The 20,967-nt window shown below is 48.0% G+C and overlaps 2 protein-coding genes across 4 annotated transcripts in view; both read right to left on the bottom strand.

Annotated features, from left to right (window-relative positions):
- The window catches only part of LOC149346374 (uncharacterized), a 105,419-nt gene that overhangs the window by 73,428 nt on the left and 11,024 nt on the right, over positions 1-20,967 (bottom strand). The gene's annotated exons all lie outside the window — the stretch shown is intronic.
- On the bottom strand, positions 5,688-16,308 carry LOC149346375 (uncharacterized). Its single transcript, XM_089586383.1, has one exon. The coding sequence runs from the start codon at positions 11,559-11,561 to the stop codon at positions 8,466-8,468; it is 3,096 nt and encodes a 1,031-aa protein (XP_089442509.1). The 5' UTR covers positions 11,562-16,308; the 3' UTR covers positions 5,688-8,465.

Here is a 20,967-nt window from a genome sequence, read left to right as displayed (position 1 = left end):
GCAAACATACTCCTGGAAAAAATAAAGACATGGTCCTATAACAATCTTCTTTCAGTTAATGCAACAAAATCTAAGGCAATACTTTTTCATCCAAAAAATAAAAATTGCAGTGAATTTGGTGAGCTACATTACAACCGAGACCAGATTGAGTTAGTAAAATCATTCAAATCGCTTGGCGTAATATTCACTGAAGACATGCAATGGGACGACCACATAAGTCATATAGCATTAAATACATCTCGAGCCATAGGATTTATGACACGTTTCAAATGTTGTCTCCCACAAAAGGTAAAACTTCTGTTATATCGTGCATTATTTCGCTCACATCTAAACTACTGTTCATTAGTATGGGGTACTGCTACAAAAACCAGTCTGAAAAAACTTGCCGTTCTTGAAAATAGGGCCCTCAGAATTGTTCATAACCTGCCATATAGATACTCAACTAAAAACTTATTTTCCAAGCACAAGATTATTAACGTTTTCAACCTTTATGCATATAAACTATTGCGCACCTATAAAATAGAACAAAGGCGATGCATTACAAACATATCTGACTTAGCCCCAATTCAGTTATTTCAGTGCGCATACCCATGCCGTCGCAAACCACACTGTGTAGTTCCTTTAGTCAGAACAAACTATGGACGCCAAATGGTAACATTCCAACTTCCCTCACTCCTCAATAGATTAATTACTGCAAACATTGACATAGGAAACATTAGCTGCTCTGACCTTCTCAACTACTTTATTTCCGAAGCCACATTTTTCTAGCTTTCACACTTTGAACTTGTATTTGATGTATTGGTTGCTGTTATAATCTTTATAACAGGTTTTTTTTTGTTATTGTTGTTGCTTTTGTTGTTATTTCTTAAAGCCGCATTAATTTTCTGCACACGCTGGTGATTGTGTATCTGTCTGTTGTCTTTTTTTTTTTCTCTCTCTCTCTCTTTTATTTTCTCAGAAGTGCCGTCGCATGCCACTGCCTACTTGCTGTACAGGGGGTGGGAACCTTGTCAAGCGATAACTGCTTTTATTCCCATCCCCTCCAACACTGTATGGTGATGGAAATAAATCATTATTATTATAAGTGCTTAGTTTAACATGAAAGTATCAGACCAGTTTGTTTTTTGCTTCCATGTTATTGATATATTTTCAAGTATAGGAATATAGCAATTCATTTGGCTATTTGTTGCTGCAGTGGCTAGTAGCTGCTAGCTCCGCATTCAAAGTGAGCGCTGCAAACCTTTCTCTGCGCTCTTTGTTCCACGCTGGTTGGCGCTTCACGCTGCTCCTGTTTGCAGTTTTCCTTTTTCCTCGCAGTACCGTGTACTACCAGCGCTGTGCTTGGATGTGAACCTCGTATTCCACAAAAGTAACTTTCCATTTCTCGTGTGGTAAAAGTATCGGCCATACTGCAGCTAAGCCGCTAATGTGCCTGACTGAACCGTCGGCTACTGTGTCCCTCCTTTGCTTTGCAAATCAGAAAACAGTGTCAGCAAGTGTTCTACGTACCAAAGTGTAGTGTTGAATGTATTAAAACAGGGCGTTTGCATGTGTTATAGTTTTAACCGTTTCAAGCTGTTAGTGCTTAGTTTACCATGAAAGTATCAGACCACTTTGTTTTTTGCTTCTATGTTATTGATATATTTTCAAGTATAGGAATATAGTAATTCATTTGGCTATTAGGTGCTGCAGTAGCTAGTAGTTGCTAGCTATGCGTGCAAAGTGAACGCTGCGAACATTTCTCTGCGCTCTTTGTTCCACGCTGGTTGGCGCTTCACGCTGCTCCTGTTTGCAATTTTCCTTTTTCCTTGCAGTATCGTTTACTACCAGTGCTGTGCTTGGATGTGAACCTCGTTTTCCACAAAAGTAAGTAACTTTCCATTTCTCGTGTGGTGAAAGTATCGGCCATACTGCAGCTAAGCCGCTAATGTGCCTGACTGAACCGTTGGCTACTGTGTCCCTCCTTTGCTTTGCAAATCAGAAAACAGTGTCAGCAAGTGTTCTACGTACCAAAGTGTAGTGTTGAATGTATTAAAACAGGGCGTTTGCATGTGTTATAGTTTTAACCGTTTCAAGCTGTTAGTGCTTAGTTTACCATGAAAGTATCAGACCACTTTGTTTTTTGCTTCTATGTTATTGATATATTTTCAAGTATAGGAATATAGTAATTCATTTGGCTATTAGGTGCTGCAGTAGCTAGTAGTCGCTAGCTATGCGTGCAAAGTAAACGCTGCGAACATTTCTCTGCGCTCTTTGTTCCACGCTGGTTGGCGCTTCACGCTGCTCCTGTTTGCAATTTTCCTTTTTCCTCGCAGTATCGTTTACTACCAGTGCTGTGCTTGGACGTGAACCTCGTTTTCCACAAAAGTACCACCGGAGTGCTCCAATTCTCCTTGCTGAGACTGCCATTAGTGACACTCACGTTAAGAAAGCTTTGGTTATGTTAATTGCGGAATGAAATCTGCAGTATTAATTATCATGAAGTAAACATGAAGTCCGTCGTGATGGCTGTGTAGCACTGGCATTCAGCGCTGCTCCCAAGATTGTGATTAATTCGATGCCGGTCGTGCGCGGCCTATGTCGATGGAGTCGAACTACAGAAACGTTCATGTGCGGTTCAAAGTCACCATATTTTAAAGAACCCCTGGTGGTACAAATTAACCAACAGAACTCAACTAAGGTGCTCCTCAAAGTCAATGACTCACTTCGGGATGGGAAACCCCACAATTTACAAGTGACCATGAACTGGAAGTTGTATTGGTCCCATGAAAATCAATGACTTTCCGCATAAACCAAGCAAACAAGTCAAGCAATATACAGTGGCTGACCTGTTGTATTGCAGGTCATGATGAAAATATGGGAGAATTCTTTGGAGAAAGACAGTGACCGGCCAATTTTATTTGATTTGTGCGGAGCTCCCCTGAGCTATATTTCTTCTGCTATGGTGCCTTCTATTTGCCTAGCTGGTAAAGCCTGTGCAAGCTTTGTGATTTGCCTGAGGCCTACGGTTGGTTATTCATCCATAAGATAGAAAGGAACTGACAGAATCTTGAAAATCCGGGTGTGTTACTGCATTGACCTGTCAAGCTTTTGTACCATTATGATTGAGAGCCTCAGCACTGAGGTAGTCGACTATGTGGTGGTGCTCTGTATGTGAGCAGGCTGTTTGACAGTGCGGTGAAGTACTACAGCTCTTTGCAGGCACGGCTACTTGCATTTTCTGGTAAACCATTGCACCGTGCACAGCTGGCATTGTCCCTGCTTCTCTCTGTACATTTCTTTTTCAGTACAGGCTCTTCAACAGTGGTATTCAGAGGACCTCCGTGCCTGCTCAACTTCCCAAGTTTTGGTAAGCACGCTTTGCAGCTGATACTGTTTTTCTTTCACTTCATGCCTTCTTGTATAGATGTAGGCTGTTTGCTAACGTTCATTCCACAAGCCCCATTATTTGTTTTACCTTTCACACTCCAACTGTTGGCTGGAAGAGCAAGGACCTGGGCTAGTTTCACGCAAATTAATCGCAGCACCTTGTACTTGCTTGTTCAGATGATTTTCTCTGGAGATTGTTCCAGTTATGAGATAAGCATCTGGAAAAATGCTTCTAGTGCAGCAGTGCAAGTAATCTCTTGCCCGCAGTGCCATCATTTGAGCTTCATCGCACACATTAGAAAGTACCTGTTTGGCACTGCAGTGTCAAGAACCTTACTGGCTCTCAAGGTAAGGTCCAAGATTTAACCCATCTCTGGTGTATATTGAAGTGATGCAGATATTACCAAGACAGCAGCATCTCTGCTATGTATTCGTGCGGTGGTGCAAGATGTCAACCATCGACCACTTTTGATTCAGCCACATCATGCAGGTAAGGGAAAGCCCGTTTGCAAGATACAGCTCAGGAGGTTCTGCGAGTACAGTGTGCATCACAGTAAAGCAGTGCACTTGCTATTGATTGCTTGGCTTTCTGTGTCTATGCAGGCTGTTTGAATTTTGCTTCTGTTAAGAACCTCCACAACGACTTCTTGAATTTATGGTGACCCGTAGCACTCTGCTCAAATGCCGTTCACAAAGACAGCGTATGCATCTAAGTTTTCGGTGAGCTTATTCTCTTGCCTGTGCCGTCACTCTTTGCCATTGCCTGGTCTTATTTGCTTCCAACTCCTCGTTGGCCATTCCAGGTGCACCTAACTGACTGTGCTTTTGGTGCACCTAATATTTTTCACTTCTTCAGGCTGCTGAACAGAGCTGGATTTGACTTCCCCATGTAACCGACTAGCTGGCATCCTCGTATGGGTTTGGCTACCTGCCATAAGACACGCAACTAGCCAAAGTTATATCAGTGGCTGAATCAGTTTTTCTGTTCGACTTTTTTACCACCTCGCTGTCGCGTAGCTGCGTTGTGCACTGTCAATTTTTGTCACGAGCACGATGCTAGTACTAATACAGCACGACGGCAAGGATAACAAGTCTGTCGTCTCGGACGACGACGTCCAAGACTTTGAACCCCACGACATCGATGACATTGAGCGGGGAAAAATGCATGATGTGTTCTGGGAGGGGGATGGGAGTAAATGCAGAGGGTTCTATAAAGTGCGGATCATCCACATGATGGGTAAGTGCTACGGTTTGGCTACCTGCCATAAGACACGCGACTAGCAACAGCTGTATCCATGGCTGAATCAGTCTGTGTTCTACATTTTTACCACCTCACTGTCGCGTAGCTGCGTTATGCACTATTACTTTTTTTCACGACCACGATGCTAGTAATACAGTACGAAGGCGAGGATAAGAAGTCTGTCATCTCGGAAGACGATGTCCGAGACTTCAAACCCCACGACAATGATGACATTGAGCACAGAAAAATGTATGATGTATTGTGGGAGGGGGATGAGAGTACACGCAGTGGGTTCTACAAAGTGCGGATCATCCAAGTTACGGGTAAGCGCTACGATGCTTTGCAACGTTGCTGAACCCTGTCTAGACATTCTTTAGTTATTACTCTATGTTGAAAATCGCAGACAGAGGATAAGATGAAAACCTGGCGCACGAACTATCGTATGGCGGCGCGGAAAAGCTTGAGCAACGTGTGCCCGCTACGAAAGAACCCTGGTAGCACATGATGTTGCTACAACATTAGAGCAATGTTACCTATGTTGTACTTTATTCCACAATGTTCAACAACTTGTTACAATGTTAGCACAACGTTGCAAAATGTTGTGCAGCATTAGTACACTTATAGCAATGTTGTTTAAGCATTATTGAAGGGATGTTGCTGCAATAATAGACAACTTCGCAAAAACGTTACACACGCAACTCAGCACCAATGTTACACTGCAATATGTTAGCGTAACATTGCAAAATGTTTTTTTCCCCATAGGTTGAAAATATATTAAGGCGAAAACTTCAATGGCACATACTCGCAGCCATGACCCTGCCCGTCCGTCAGTTACATCTGAAGTGAGTTATAACTAGTCATTACTACTCAGAAGTCATGATTAACTAGTCATTAATCAGTCAACTAATTAGTCATTACTAGTTAGTCATCAACTAATTAGTCATTAATAAAGTCATTAGCTATCAGCCATGACTAGTTATTAATCAATGAATTAGAATAAATAGTCATTAACCAGTCATGACTGGTTACTCATGACTAGTTAGTCATTAACCGCCGCCGCCGCGGTGGCTCAGTGGTTATGGTGCTCGGCTGCTGACCAGAAAGACGCGGGTTCGATCCCGGTCGCGGCGGCTAGAATTTCTTTGGAGGAGAAATTCTAGAGGCCCGTGTACTGTGCGATGTCAGTGCACGTTAAAGAACCCCAGGTGGTCGAAATTTCCGGAGCCCTTCACTACGGCGTCTCTCATAGCCTTAGTCGCTTTGGGACGTTAAAACCCCATAAACCAAAGTCATTAACCAGTCATCAACTAGTTAGTCATGACTAGATGGTCATTATCCAATCATGACTAGTTAGTCATGGGTCATGACAAAGTCACTCCATAGCCGCCTTCTGTGTGCCTATGGCAAGCTGTGTGGAAAGGCTTTCGCCTCGTGCACTTAGGATCGTCAAAGTGCACCCTGAATTTTTTTTGTTTCTAGCACGAAATATTCGTTGTCAACCTTAACACCATGCTGGTCTAAAATTGAGCAAGCACACAAATTTATGGGGCGTCCCTATAGTGTTTCAGCGAGCTTTTCAAAAATTTAAAAATGCTGCGGTTGAAAAAGAAAGCAATTTTTTTGTTCATTAAAAAGCTTTCAGCTGCGGAGGACCTCTGTAGTTTTGGAAAGCGTGCTAATCAGCTAAAATTGCTGATTGGTGTCTTGAACGAATAGCGCTTTTGTAACCGCGGTCAAGACGATAATTATAAAAATAAAAAATGTATTCTGTCCAGCCGTGTAGCCCAAAGATATAAAATAAAACAGCGCAAGAGATCTGGACATTCTGTTGGCAACAGTGAAACAACAAAGAATATGGCGGCTTGAAGCGGGAAGTTGGTGTCAATCGGCCTCAATCTGTACGCCGATAACGCATTCGGGCCTAATCAAACATTACAATGGTGTCAAAGTGCTCATCTAACTTGTGTAAGTGGAAAGCAAGCGACTAGTGCATCGCATCAATCCTCGCCGGCAACGAGCGGAAACAACGAAGCGCAAACGTGGCGGTCTGCAAGCAACTGACCTCAACTGTACCGGTCACGACTGGTCCACGTGGGCTGAGGGACTCGAGATCATTTTTGTAGGATCTAACACTACGGCGGATGCACGCAAGAAAGCGCCTCATCATAAGATTGGCGAAAAATGCAGCAAGTCCCCTTAGGCGTTTTACGCATGGCTCAGATGGCTCCCTCGGCACTGTTACTTTGGAAATGCCGACCTTGAGATAAAGAAGGAGATAATCCTTGCCTCAGTGCTGTCTCGTACCCGGAAGGGCACTATGCTACAAGAGCGAATGTCTGAGTACATTGAATGTGGTGTGCCCGAAATCTACAACAGCGCCGACCGCGACGCGAGTGTGTCTGCTGCACACAAGCGTGCCCAGCACCGTAGCCGACAACACAGTCGAAACGTCAGACAGATGCCTCAGAAAGACCTGAGGTGAAAGATGCTTAGTCTAAACCCCGTAGTATTTATTAGACTGTGGTTGAAGCATTCTGGCGGTGTCCATTCTACATGCAGCCAGAATTTCTTGACTGGTTACTTGTTGCAGTTCATTTTCGCCGCTGACATGTGATGTACCGGACTGACATGGCTCTAGCCAATGAACAGATCCAGATTAAGAGTACTCGCCTATTTTTTTGACGGCCCTTATCCGCTACTGAGAACTTCGAGGTGTAAAGCTTAAAATATCAGTGTGGCTGGACTGAGCTGGAAGTGGAAGCAATTACAAATAAATTGTTCTAGTGCGACAAAAAGTGCTCTAAAGCGCCGTTGTGGTCTTCCTGTCACGCGCGGCCTCAAGTCTCCAGCTCGCAAACTGAACCTGCTAATAATGTGCTTTGCTTCCCGTCTTCGTTTTTTTCTTTTTGGGTTTTATTATCTTTGTAATTCCAAGCCACGATTGCTGGTTTGGCTCACATGGACTATCTAGAAAAGATGCCTTAAATTCCTATTGCTCTGCTGCCAACTCGCAGCACTTGCAACCCAATGAGCAGTGAAGTTTCTATTGATGAAAATTGCTATTTGCGGTAGCATGGAATGTAGATCTTGAGCGTTCTCTCTCTCTCTTGAAAGACAGCCATGAGAATATCAAAAGCAGTTTTGGTAAACAGTCACATGGTTTTATGTAGCCAATCAGAGGCAAGTGCTCTGAAATTTTTAGGACAAATTTCTCCTGGTCGCTGGGGAAACAGACACTGTCAAGTATTTTTCCCTCGAGACGACGAAGTGATGGGCCCTGCCACTTGGCACAACAGCAGAAACTCAGTACAGATATTGAAAAACTTGAGTGAGACCACACATATCTGTTGCATGTGGATCACAACAACCTTGCATCAACAGTATAGGAGGTCATTTTGATCTAGCCATGTCACTTCCACAGCATCACTAGTAGCTGAAAGCCTCGGTTTGCCACTGCTGTGCTGAATTTTTCTTTGCACATGAATAGGTCCTAGAGACTTAAATTCAAGGCTCAAATTAATTTTTATAAACTAGTAATAGACTGCCTTCCATACGCAGGCAAAGAATGTGCACAAGTGGCAATAAAAAGATCAAATAATTGAGAGTAAAGATCAAGTATAATGCCCTTAGACCCATTACATTCCAGTAATTGGTCATTTAATTACTTGTCCTTTTTTAACTTTCTACTGAATTCTTCAAAAGTTGTCATGGCTCACAATTCTCTCTAATTGTAGAATAGGTTTTGTATATTTTGTACATATTTTGTAAACCTTGAAACTAGAAGAAAAATATCTCGACTATGCCTATTCCACATGTTCTGTCATTCACCTTTAGGATCATCTATCATATCAACAGCTCATCGTCCTTCTAGCTGCAACAACCACATCAAGACCGTATACTGTTGTGGTAAAGTTAGCGGTTGCTGATGCGGTTGCTGAGGTGGCATTGTGAAACTAGCGTAGCCCACTGGCCGAATGTCAGGAGCAGTACCGTTCTGGTAGTACGGCGGCGGATGGTAGGCAAACTCATTTTGGCTCGCGGGATAGACGACATAGCCCTGGTCCCCCAGGGCACCACAGGGTGCACCCCAGCGCACAGGTGGCTGTTCGGCGACTGCGACCACAGGGGGACCCCAGTGTCCCCTGCGTGGTTGCTGCTGCGGTGGCATGGCGACAGGTGCCATGCTGTAGTCACCCCACTGACGACGCTGAGGCTGCTGGAATGGCGGCTGCACCACCTCCGGCGCGAGATAGTGCGGAGAGGAGAAGGTGGGAAGGCTCTGAGGCTGGGCCCCGTCGTCCGTGCTGCTTCCTCCGTGCAGGAAGAACTTCTCCTGAGGTTGGGGTGCTAAAGGCACTGCCTGGGGACCATGCAGGAGATTCTGGATGGCCTGCTGCTGCCTGGAGATGCGCGAGATGTCAGCCTGCAGATCAGTAAGGCTGGTGTTGAGCCGGTCGATGGACGAGACACATTCATCGAGGTCTAAGTCATCACTCTGGGGCGAGTCCTCCACAGGCTGTGCATCTCCGTTCTGCTGCAGCCACCTTTGCGGCTGCTGAGCCTCCAAGCTGGCTGAGGCAGAATCCTCCTCTTCCTCCTCGTGCATGCTGCTGCTGCTCTCGGCAGCTTTGCTGCTGTCCCCCCGTGCCACGGCTTGTAGAAAAGCTGCCTTGCTTGCTTTCTGCCGCTGCTTCTTCACCCGCTCCTCCATGCGGCGCTTCTCCTGTTCAATTTTACGCCGCCGTTCCTCGAGCTTTAACCGCACATTGTTTAGCTGTGCGGCCAAGGGCGAGGCAATGTCATCCACAGTTCTGCTGTTCTCTTCCTTGTCCTGATGCTGCTGTCCCGTGGAGGTTGGTGAGGAGGACGATTTGCCATCCATAGGCTTTCGCTTCTCTGGGGGCAGTCGGTTCCCTGAGCCATCTTGCTGCATGTAGACAATATTGATGCTGGATGGTGCTTTACCCGAGTCAGCAGTGTCCTTCATTTTCGACAGCTGTGCAAAGCTCATGGTCTGAGCTGCCACCTTCTTTGTTCGTTCCCTGTGTTCGGCAAACATGTCAGTCTCAAATGGGTCTGTCATTTCCAGGGCTGCTTTTTCCCCAGAGAAATTGTACATGTGTGAGAGAGAGGACTCTCGGCGAAGTGGGTAGCCGGCCTGCTTCTGCAAACCTCCAGCTAGCTGGCCATAGTAGCTTTCCAGTGTTAACGGTTTCTTTGGCTCCAGTTCTGTCGAGAGTCTACCCTTTCTCACAGGGGAGCCTCCATAGACATCTGTCTGCGACGTACTTCGACTCAGCACCGATGGCTGAAAGAGGTCCGTTCTGGAAGCATTCCTCCGCAACGGTGAGCCTACGTCAGACTTAGAGGCACTCCTGTGCAGAGGCGACGCAAGATCTGAGCCTACGATGGTGCTGCGTGATCCGCTCCGGTGCAGTGGTGAGCCCAACTCTGAACGGGAGGCACTCCTTCGAAGGCTCAAGGAGGTGCCAGATGGCCCTCTGTGCAGCACGGACTCCTGCTCGTCGGCGTCACGCACTCGTTGCATCACTTCATGTGCACTTCTCGCAGGGGACTGGGGCACTGACCCTACCGAGACATCTTCGCCACACTCCAGGTACTTGGCAACATCACAGTTACTTCGCTCCTTACTCTCACGCAAACGTGCTGGCAACAATGGCTCCATGGCCCCACTGGAGTGGCGCCGCAGGGAAGAAAAAGGCCTCCGGCCAGGTACCACGCCATCATCCTCGTCTGAGCGACACCTTGGTGACGAGCTCAGTTGGTCCGAGTCTTCATCCTCTCGAACAGATGACTGCACCGTGCGGCCACCTTGCATTGCACCTTGGCTGGGCCTCCTTGCTCCCTCCGGCCAGGCCCCATTGTGCTTGGATTGGCTGTGGTCATCGGACGGACACAGATCTGGAATGTGGCTGCATGAGTTCTGCAGGGCACGTGCCTTGCGTAAGGACTCTCCTCGATGCCGAGCCGCCTGCAGCGTGTGTTCAGCGCTAGGCTGATCGTAGCGCAGTCCCGGCCGTCGCACGCACTTGGCCGGCCGGATCTCGAAGATGAACATCAGGTCAGCCAGGAGTGCGAGCAGGTTCTGCCGGATGGTGGGGTGCACAAACAGCACGTCCTCCACCGTCAGGAAGAAGACGTCGTGTGGCAAGTGAGCCTCGCAAAAGCGCTGGCTCAGCTGCAGGTTGTAGAGCGAGTCGGCCAGGCTCTCGCCTGGCAGGCACAAGTCCTGCCACGGCAGGTGCTGTGGGCAGTAGAAGCTGAGCAGTGCGGCCAGGGCGCAGCCATCACTCAGCTCCCCCAGGTCCTGCACCATGGGCGGACCCCCCACGGGGGGCTGCCCGGGCCCCAGCTCCTCCTCAATGCGGTGCCGCATCTTCACCGAGCACTTGTTGAGCCAGAGCAGCGCAGCATCATCCGCATCCAGGGGCACCTCGTCCGGGTAGTTGACGGCCGAAAACCGCCTGACCACTTCAAAGACTTTGATGGGTATGAGCACTTCCTTGATGTGCAGCTCCATTATGCCGTTGATGACAGCCATGTGGGCACTCATGCGCAGTGGTGCAGTCTGGACAAGCACCGTCTCCGTGAGGGGGCAGTGGTCGGCTGGCGGCTCCACGTCGACCCCCTTGCGCTGCAGTGCCTGCACCACGCCCTGGTGGCTGAGGCTGTGATAGTTTGGGTCGGCGTAGATGTTGGCCAGGGCCAAGCAGTACAGCTCTCCGCTGGCCAGTGCCTGCACCAGCTGTGGCCGCAGCCGATCCTGCTCTGCCTGGTCCCGGTAGAACACCTCCCGTAGCTCAGGGGGCACCCGGTTCTGGTGTGCCTTGGACACCAGCCACAGCACCGAGGCACGTTGCTTGGCCTTGCTGAAGTCGTACTCTTCGATCGGCGTAAGCTCCAAACCATCGAGGTCGTAGTCTTCGTCCATGATGTTCCGTACAGACCGGCGGGATCGAGAGGAGCCGCTGTCGAGGATGCCAAGTGGTCCTCACGTGCGTGGTCGTCGAGTTGCTGCCGTGGCTGAAGAAGCAAGGCCTAGCATCACTGACTGACTCAGGGCCCGTCAGTCGCCATTGCAGAAATACAAAGAGTGCATGCGGAAAAAGCAGCTGCGACTGTGAGGCGGAGAAGCCATCGTGCGGGCTAATTAAGGGAAGTTCCGTTGGCTCGCGCTTAGCCTCGTTTTTTAGCAGCAACAGCAACAGTCTGAAAATACAGAGAAGCTCCTCGAAGGACGAGGTGCCGAGTCTGCAGACTGTCTTCCCACCAATGATGATCCCACAGGGGCAGGTGGAAAATGAGGAAACGATGGTTAACGTTTCGATCACTCGGCAAGCTGTTTATGATTTCAGGGAGAAGTTGTTGATGCTGCCACCAGACCACATGACGGAGGTGCAGAATTTGAGGAGGGGAATTCTTCAGCTACAGGTACAACAGCAGGACCTTCGTCAAGGCATCCGCAGGCGAGACCAGATCCTCAGGGTGGTTGGCTTGCAGCCGAATGGAGAACCTTTAGGCCCAGTCACTCGGAACTTGGGCAAATCGCCGCGGCCGGTTATGTCTGAGTCTCCTGTGTCTGAGTCTCTGTGCCTTTCTCTGCGCGGGCCCGCCGTCCCGTAACAATACCCACCCGCTGCAAGAACTACATCTCATTTCCATTCTTTTTTTGTCATATCATCTCGGGACTGGAACGATCTGCCGCCGGAAGCCGTACTCATCGTCAACTGCATCGACTTCAAGAAAAAGATTGAGGCCATCCTTATGTAATCAGTGATCTTTATGTATCCTGTAATCTTTATGTATCCTGATCTTTATGTACTCTGTAATCTTTATATAACCTGCATGTAATCCGCCCATCCCTCATGTAATGCCCCACAACCGGGGCCTTTGAGGTAATAAATAAATAGAAGTATATCATTTGCTGCAATGGATGATCACACAACTTTCTGCATTCTTGGTTCTGAACTTTTCAGTGGCAGTGAAGAAAAAGTTTGCTCGAGTCACAGATAAGAAGGTGCACTCATATGCAGCTGATTGACTATGCTATGCCCCATCAAGGATTAAGCAAGGGTGAGAAACTGTTTCTTGCTAAGTCATTCACCTCACTGCTTTGTCAAATATGTTGATATATGTCTCAAAGTGCAAGACGCCTTTAAGGTGCACTGTGCTTGACGAGCACAACTATCAGCACATACTGCGTCATTCAACTTGGCCGACAGCAGGCCTTAGTTTGGACAGCACCTGTGAAACAGTTATGACAGTGTATGCGTGGTGGTATTGTGAATTAGTAATGCTATACAATATCTCTCCCTGTTCATGTTTTTCTCTTTTGATGCACAGTATTATTTACAGATATGCTCCTGGGAACAACAGAAAGTTCAAAAACAAAGTGAACGAGGTGTCCATATGAGCGATGTGCAGTGCCGACTCTCAGCTATACCGTGCTTTGGTTGCGGACACAAATTTATTCCGCCATGACCTCTCTGCAGTCATAGCACTGCACTGCAAAGAACATAAATTTCATCTAAGTTCCATGTTTCGCACTCTTCATGGCATGTTTCTGTCAAAGCATGTCTATGGTACCAGTGATTGGATACAAAAGCTAGTAGAACATTTTTGTTCTTGCAGGTATTCTCCATCAGGCTTCCTAGTTTTAAGTGCAACTTTTTTTTTTACTTCGCAGCACTTGGGCTACACTCAGCAGGGACTCATGGAGGATGCAGCATTGCCGACTACAGGCCAGAAATATCTCCATTAGTTCCGGGGTCAAGCTTCGAACAGCAATAAAAAGTCTTTCTAGTCACTCTGCAGATTTGTTTGTCTGTTTAAGCACTGCCGTTCTTACAAGCTGTTGGCTGGTCAAGCTATGAAAGGCAGCAGCACAATCTTCAAGGTGTGCATCCAACATGCAAGCATATATTGTAAGTTACTGAAATGTTGTTTTATGTTTCCTAAAATGTTATATAATGTTGCTTAAACATTTCAGCAATGATCCAGCAACATTGTTGAAATGTGGCAGTAACATTGCTGTGATGCTGCATGCTAACTTTAGCTGAATGTGATTTCAAGAGGACATTATCTACGCTGTAGCAACGTTGCAGTGAAACATTGCTGCAATGTAGCTGCAACATTTTGTGCTACCAGGGAAGGTCTGAATTTACTGCGCTTGCTGAACATTATGTAATTAGCTTTCAGAAGTTTCGATGTTCACCGAACCTGTATGATTTTTCCATCATGCTTCCTGAACTTTATGCACTTACCTTACAGGAGTCTTTATCATCACTGAACCAGTGCATTCTTTTTACAGCTACAGTGTGTCATATTTCAGAGATCAGTTATTGAACTTTGTGGTGTGCATGCTGTTGCAAGGAAATATGCATGCCCATATTCCAAGCCTTGCCTGTTACAAACCTTTCATGTCTTATTGGCCGCAGTGAAGCAATAAAGGCATTGTGCCAGCAAACATGTACCGAACCAGCAAAGGGCACGACGTTAACCTTCCCTAGTAAACGCGGCAAACGCCCCTCCTACACAGGAAAATTCGAACTGTTGTGAGGCTCGTTTTGTTTTGAGTGTCGAACTAAAACTTGTTTTGCTTACGTGGCAAAACAAAAATTAGGAGAAACAAGTTAAGGTTTTCTAGCAAAATGTTCGAAGCGAATTGATGCAAATGCTGGACCGCGCTAGCAACTACAGCATCGTACTAGGCGGCGAAGGAAGGTGGGTAACAGAAGAAAATTGTTACTGGTCAGGCTTGTACTGTGAACTAAGGAAACAGACAGGGCAGCAACAGAACTGATACAGGGAGGGACAAGTTAGAAAAACTGGACCAAATAATATGCTCTCATGCAGCCAAGCATTTTAACTCACAGTAAGCTCGATAGCAGTTGCTTGGTATTATCGTCTTCACATTGTTTTGCCTTCAGGCACGTTCATTCAAGCTGCCTTACTTAAACTGGCGAGTTGGCAATACATTTTAAGGGCAACAGCAGGAAGACACGAACAAAAGGAGAGGAAGCACAGGATGATTGCTTGTCCTGTGCTTCCTGTTTTCTTGCCCATGCCTTTCACGCTGTTCCTTCAAAATTTTGTAACAGCATCACGTGGACGTCAAGCAAGTGGCCATACAGCACTCTGTCGCAAAGCGGAGTGCCGAAATAGGTGGCGTGTATTTTGCATGCCTGTACAGTCATGGACAAAAGCGCCACCACAGTGGCTCAGTGGTTACGGCACTCAGCAGCTGACCCGAAAGACGCGGGTTCGATCCCAGCCGCCGCGGCTGAATTTCTTGAAGGCGAAATTCTAGAGGCCCGTGTGCTGTGCGATGTCAGTGCACGTTAAAGAACCCCAGGTGGTCTAAATTTCCGGAGCCATCCACTACGGCGTCTCTCATAGCCTGAGTCGCTTTGGTACGTTAAACCCCAATAAACCAAACCAAACCAAGTCATGGACAAAAGTTTGCGTGGTGCAGATTTGCCGAAAGAAAATTATTAAATTATTTCTATGTTGCCTCACTAGCCAGTGAGATGGCATTAAGCAAGCAGATGTAAAATGCCTGTCTCCTTATGCTTTTATGCATTTCATTCACATGCTGTGCCAAAACGCACTGCAATAAATTTTTTCCACACATCTGCATCCCGCAAACTTTTGTCCACGACTGCACATATTGTTGCCTATTTCGCCGCCTCGAATGACGCAGTTAATTGCTTGGGGTTCAGCCTGCTGTAATGTTCGAAGCAGGTGAGGTAGGTGATTCATTTAACAGCTAAAAAATATCCTTGCTTAGCCAATACACAGGCAGCCACTTCCCCTTCCCATTTTGTATTACCTAATAACTTTGCTTTGAGAAGCATATCCCTGAATCACCAAAACAAATCCAGCAGAAACCATTTCAGGGACCCTCGAACATGTGATTTGCAACCCTGATTCTATTATTTCAGCCTAAACTAAATAAGTGGCCGAAGGCATCTGCAAAAAGAGCGGCCAAAGCTGAGGTTTTGGATGATGCCAGAGCGCAAGAGATTGTGAATGGTGAACCAAGTGCGGTCGACCTCGAAGCAAGAGAGCTCAAGGCAAAAGTGCATTCGTTGCTCAGCATAGGCTTCAACAGACAAAATCATGAGTCTATATATCACTACGTGCCAGTTGAAAGCCTGATAAAATTCTTGACGTCTTAGCTAACCAGTGAGCAGCATAGTCCTTCTGAAGAATGGTTTGAAGATTACATTTCATGTCAACCTTTGAAGAAGGGAGAAAATAAATTGATGCGAATTTTGTTATATCAGGACAAATTAGAAATTGCAAACCCTCTAGGTTCTGCGAAGGGAGATTTCAAGCTGTTGGGTGTGTACCTGATACTTGGAAATGTGCCTTTGTACTGTAGGTCTCGTGTGGAAGCCATGCAGATACAGTAATCCCTCATTATAACGAAATCGCTTTATTCGAAATTTCTTCCGGTCCCGACCCAAATGCATGCATTTTAAGCCGCATTACTCGAAGCGCACGAAGGGCTTGACCCGCTTAGAGCGAAGTGGCGAGTGGAGGCATCGCCGCCGCCGAGCGCAGGCATCGCCGCCGCCGTGGCAGCGACCCTTTGCACATGCATTCCAGCGCGCATTCCACATTCCAGCGCGACACTCTCAGTCTTTCGTGACCCGCGCACCCCCTACAAAAGTGGCGACTGCCTTCCCCCCCCTCCCCCCGCCTTCCCCCCTCAATGTCACACTGCTGGCTAGGCAGGCAGCTGCGCATTTGTGTCCGCTCTCCCAGTGCTCTCTCCTCCCCATTCCACTTCCTTTCTGTCAACACGCAGGCAGCGGGCGGCTCAGCCACCAGTGGACGAACACCCCCTACACTGAGTAGGCAAGCCCTTTCACTTCCTCTTTCTTCCCGCAGCCGGCACCTCAACGCTCTTTCCAAGGTCAATTGCTCTTTCTCTTCCCTCTTCTTTCGCTCTTCGGTCTGCTAGCCTCTCGCACGCCAGTTACTCCGCTCGCTCGTCTCCTCGCTGCCAGCTACGACGTAGCGCGCTCTGCCTTCTGCGTCGCCCGCCGCGTGCGTTTGGATCCCGGCTGTAGGCCGTGTGATTAGTTGAGCGTGCCTCGCGTGTGCTTTTGTGGTATTCAATCCTAAATGGCTCCGTCAGTCTCCGGGCGAAAGTGTCTGACTTTGGAGCAGAAAGTTTTGCTGATAAAAGAAGTGGAAAAAGGCGGCCGGCAGAAAACCGACATTGCGAAGGAATTTGGCATACCGCCTTCTACTTTGTCAACTGTGTTGAAAAACAAGGAAGCTGTGCTGGATGGCTTTGAAAAGAGCTTCTCTGCGAAGAGAAAGAGGAATCGCGATTCGAAATATCCGGAAGTGGAAGGTGCACTTCTACAGTGGCTCAAGAACGCCAGGAGTGCAAATCTCCCCGTACATGGACCTGCTCTTACCGCAAAAGCCGAAGCTCTCGCCCTTCAAATGGGCCATACAGATTTCAAGTGCAGCAATGGCTGGCTGGAACGGTTCAAGAAACGGCACGGCGTGACCTCGAAGCCGATCGTCGGCGAAAGCGCAGCCGTGAACCGTGACACTGTAGACGTATGGCGCCAACATCGGCTCCAAGCTCTACTTGAAAAGTATGCAGACAAAGACGTCTACAATCTAGATGAGGCAGCATTTTTCTACAAGATGCTACCGAATCGCACGTTCACTACCCCTGGCGCATCCTCATCCGGAGGAAAACAGAGTAAGGAGCGTGTCACGGTGCTCTTTGGTGCCAATGCAACAGGCGAAGACAAGCTTCCCTTGTTAATACTGGGGAAGGCAGAGAAACCGCGGTGCTTCCGAAATGCAGCGATTCCTAAAGAGTGCATCTATAGGAACAACAAGCGGGCTTGGATGACAGCAGCTATTTTCGAAGAATACGTGCGCCTTATGGATATACGGTTCCGCGCAAAGAATCGGCAAGTGCTGTTTATAGTTGACAATTGCCCGAGCCACGGGAAGATCGAAAACCTGACAGCAATCACTATAGAATTTTTGCCTGCCAATACAACCGCGGTACTGCAACCGATGGACCAGGGCATCATCGAGACCACCCGGAAACTGTACCGCAAGGCTCTTTTGCAGCGCATGCTCACTGCATATGACGCCAGCAAGAGCTACAACATCGATTTGCTTGGTGCAATCCACTTGCTGAACTTATCCTGGAAAGAGCTCGCACCTGCGAAGGTCGCGAACTGTTTGCACACGCCGGCTTTTCCCGCGCCGTCGTCAGCGGCCCTGACGATGACCAGCCTGAGGATGACCAACCTGACGATGACCGGACTTGCAGTGATCTTTACGAGGCCGTTTATGAACTTTCTGGCCAAGAGGTAGAAGGAGACTTTGTGACATTCGCGTTGGCTGATGCTGCAGCTCCCGTGGTTGCCCCAGCGACGGATGCGGATATAATTGAAACTCTTGGTGGTCCCGACGAGGACGAAGAGTCGGCGGACGAAGAGCCATGTGAAGTGCCGACTATGGTGCAGACGCGCGAGTATCTACGCCTCCTGCGAAATAAGGTTGAGTGCACGGGCGGCGACCGCGGCCTCTTGAAATGCTTGGGCAAGTTGGAGCAGGGGTTGCTCGCGCCCGGTATGAACATGAAACAGGCAAAACTCACTGCCTTCTTTTCACTTGAATAAAGTTTTGCTGCACTGAATACATCGTATTTTGACTTTCTCGCAGTTGTGGCGCAATTAAATCTCGACTATTTTAGTTTTTTTCGAGTGGTCACTTATATCAAATTATCGCTTATAACGAATTTTTTCGCCGTCCCGCTGACTTCGTTATAACGAGGGATTACTGTAGTCTTGCTTTGCTGCCAGAAGGATGTCAAAGAATTTGGGTTTGCAAAGGTGTTGCAGCGATTGATAGAGGACATGGTCGATCTTGAGAGGTCGGGAGTGTTGATCAATGGAGCTCCATCATGATGTGCGGTTAGACTTTATAATGGGAGGCAACCTTGGCAGCCATGGCATTGGTGGTTCTGCATGGAATTTCAGTGCAGGCGCCTACTTTTGCTAGTTCTGCCTTGCTACTCGCTCTGAATCTGAGCAGGACCCTCTTGCGTGTGGGAAAAGCGAACACCTCAGCACTGGCGCATTCGATTCGGTTTGGTTTGGTTTATGGGGTTTAACGTCCCAAAGCGACTGAGGCTATGAGAGACGCCGTAGTGAAGGGCTCCGGAAATTTCGACCACCTGGGGTTCTTTAACGTGCACTGACATCGCACAGTACACGGGCCTCTAGAATTTCTCCTCCAAAGAAATTCCAGCCGCCGCGGCCGGGATCGAACCCGCGTCTTTCGGGTCAGCAGCCGAGCACCATAGCCACTGAGCCACCGCGGCGGCGCATTCGATTCGACTAAAGGTGTGGTTATACTCCGACGTAGCGCGCGCGCGCGCGGCACGGCAACTTTACGTCGGCAAAACTCGGCCCTCTATACTCCAGCGGCGCCCGATCACCAGCGTGTTTGGCGGCTTCCAGCGCGGTCTGACGGCGCCCGGCGCGGAATGCAGCCGGCTGCATTTCGAGCGGGCTGCGCCGAGACCGTCCTCACTGCGCGCCCTCTCTCGTCGCTGCTACCTACTAGCACGAGATGACCGCCTCCAACGAGACCATGGTGGACCTCACCGATTCCGGGGTCGAGAGATTTTTGGACGCCATGCAGCAGCATCCTTGTGTTTATGACACAAAAAGGATCGACTACCGCGACGTGGAATGAAAAAGCAATGCCTGGGAGCAAATCCGCTTGCACACAGGCCTCTCGACAGGTGCGTCAATGCAGTATACTCGAGTCGAAACATCTCCGGTTCTGGTGCACGATCACTGTCTGTAGTTCTTGCCTTGCTTTTTTTTTTGTTTCAGTTGAAGATTGCCTAAAGCTTTGGAAACGCTTGAGGGACCGTTACACCTGCGAACTGAAAGCAATTGAGGCAAACAAGAGGAGCGTGAGCGGCTATGTGTCCCAGCGAACATGGGAATTCGCCGAGTCCATAGCGGCCGCCCGAGGAAGTGAGTTTTTGTGCAGTGTCAGAGTTGTGCAACACCGTTTGTTGTTGTTTATTGAGGCCACCTTAAAGGCTGTGCCTTTTTATGGTATGTTTGCTGTCTTTCTCGAAACAGTAGTATTTTATTCGCTGCATTGGATTCGATGTGCTCCTTCCTCACACGACGCAGCTGTCATGCGGTGCAGGCAACTTAGCTTGCGAGCCTTTTTTTTTTCCTAGACCGTAATCCAGTTGTTATGTTGCATTTTTCAAGTGCGCGTCAATAATTGTGTGTGTGTGTGTGTGTGTGTCTGTGCGCGTGTGCGTGCGGGTGTGTGTGCTCGGTCTTGAGAGGTCGGGAGTGTTGATCAATAGAGCTCATCTTGATGTGCGGTTAGGCTTTGTAATGGGAGACAACCTTGGCAGCCATGGCATTGGTGGCTCTGCACGGAATTTCAGTGCAAGCGCCTACTTTTGCCGGTTCTGCCTTGTTACTCGCTCTGAATTTGAGCAGGAGCGACTGGGGAAAAGCGAACGCCTCAGCACTGCCACGAATGCACCGAGTGCATTGCAGGAAGTGGCTCAACTAACAGTGACTGTGGCATTGTTGCACAGTCCGGTTCCGTGCCCTTAAGTTTTTCACGTGTGTAATTCTGGACTGCCGTTTTTCACGTGTGTAATTCTGGACTGCCGCCATGCATTGCACACGACCTCTATGAGGGGTTTGCTAAGCATGATGTGGCACTGTATATTCATTATTTTGTGAACAAGAAATGTTGGTTCACATATGATTGCCTGAACAGGATATCAACAACGAAATACACCAACCTTGACTTGTGCAATAAGCCTGCAAAAGTGCTCAGCCAGGGTTTTAAGCTTTCTGGCCATGCAATGCAAAACTGCACCCTGCTTAAGCTGCTCCCTCTACATACTGGCACCAAAGTGGCAGACAGAGATGATCCAGTTTGGCACCTCGTGCTTACATTAATGCAAATATCTTCTTCTTGCACCGAAGATAACACCTTGCAAGGTTGCGTACCTCATAGTTCTAATTGAGGACTACATCTCGTCTCGACGTGTTCTCTTCCCAGAACAAAAGTTGAGGCCAAAACGTCATTACATGACTCACTGCAGCAGTCTTATTGAAGAATTTGGTCCCCACTGTCATGTATGGACATTGTGTTTCGAAAGCAAACATCAGTATCTCAAGAACAGCATCCGACACGCTAGGAACTTCAAGAAGGTGACAAAGTCACCATCTGAGAAGCATCAGTTGTCGCAAGCTTTTCTTTCAGCACGTGGCTTATTTGAGACAAAA

Source organism: Amblyomma mixtum, chromosome 4, assembly GCF_055824585.1.
Source record: "Amblyomma mixtum isolate Tamu chromosome 4, ASM5582458v1, whole genome shotgun sequence".
NCBI classification, from domain to species: domain Eukaryota; kingdom Metazoa; phylum Arthropoda; class Arachnida; order Ixodida; family Ixodidae; genus Amblyomma; species Amblyomma mixtum.
Note: the sequence above shows the minus strand (reverse complement) of the source record. Positions and strands in the feature narration are given on the sequence as shown.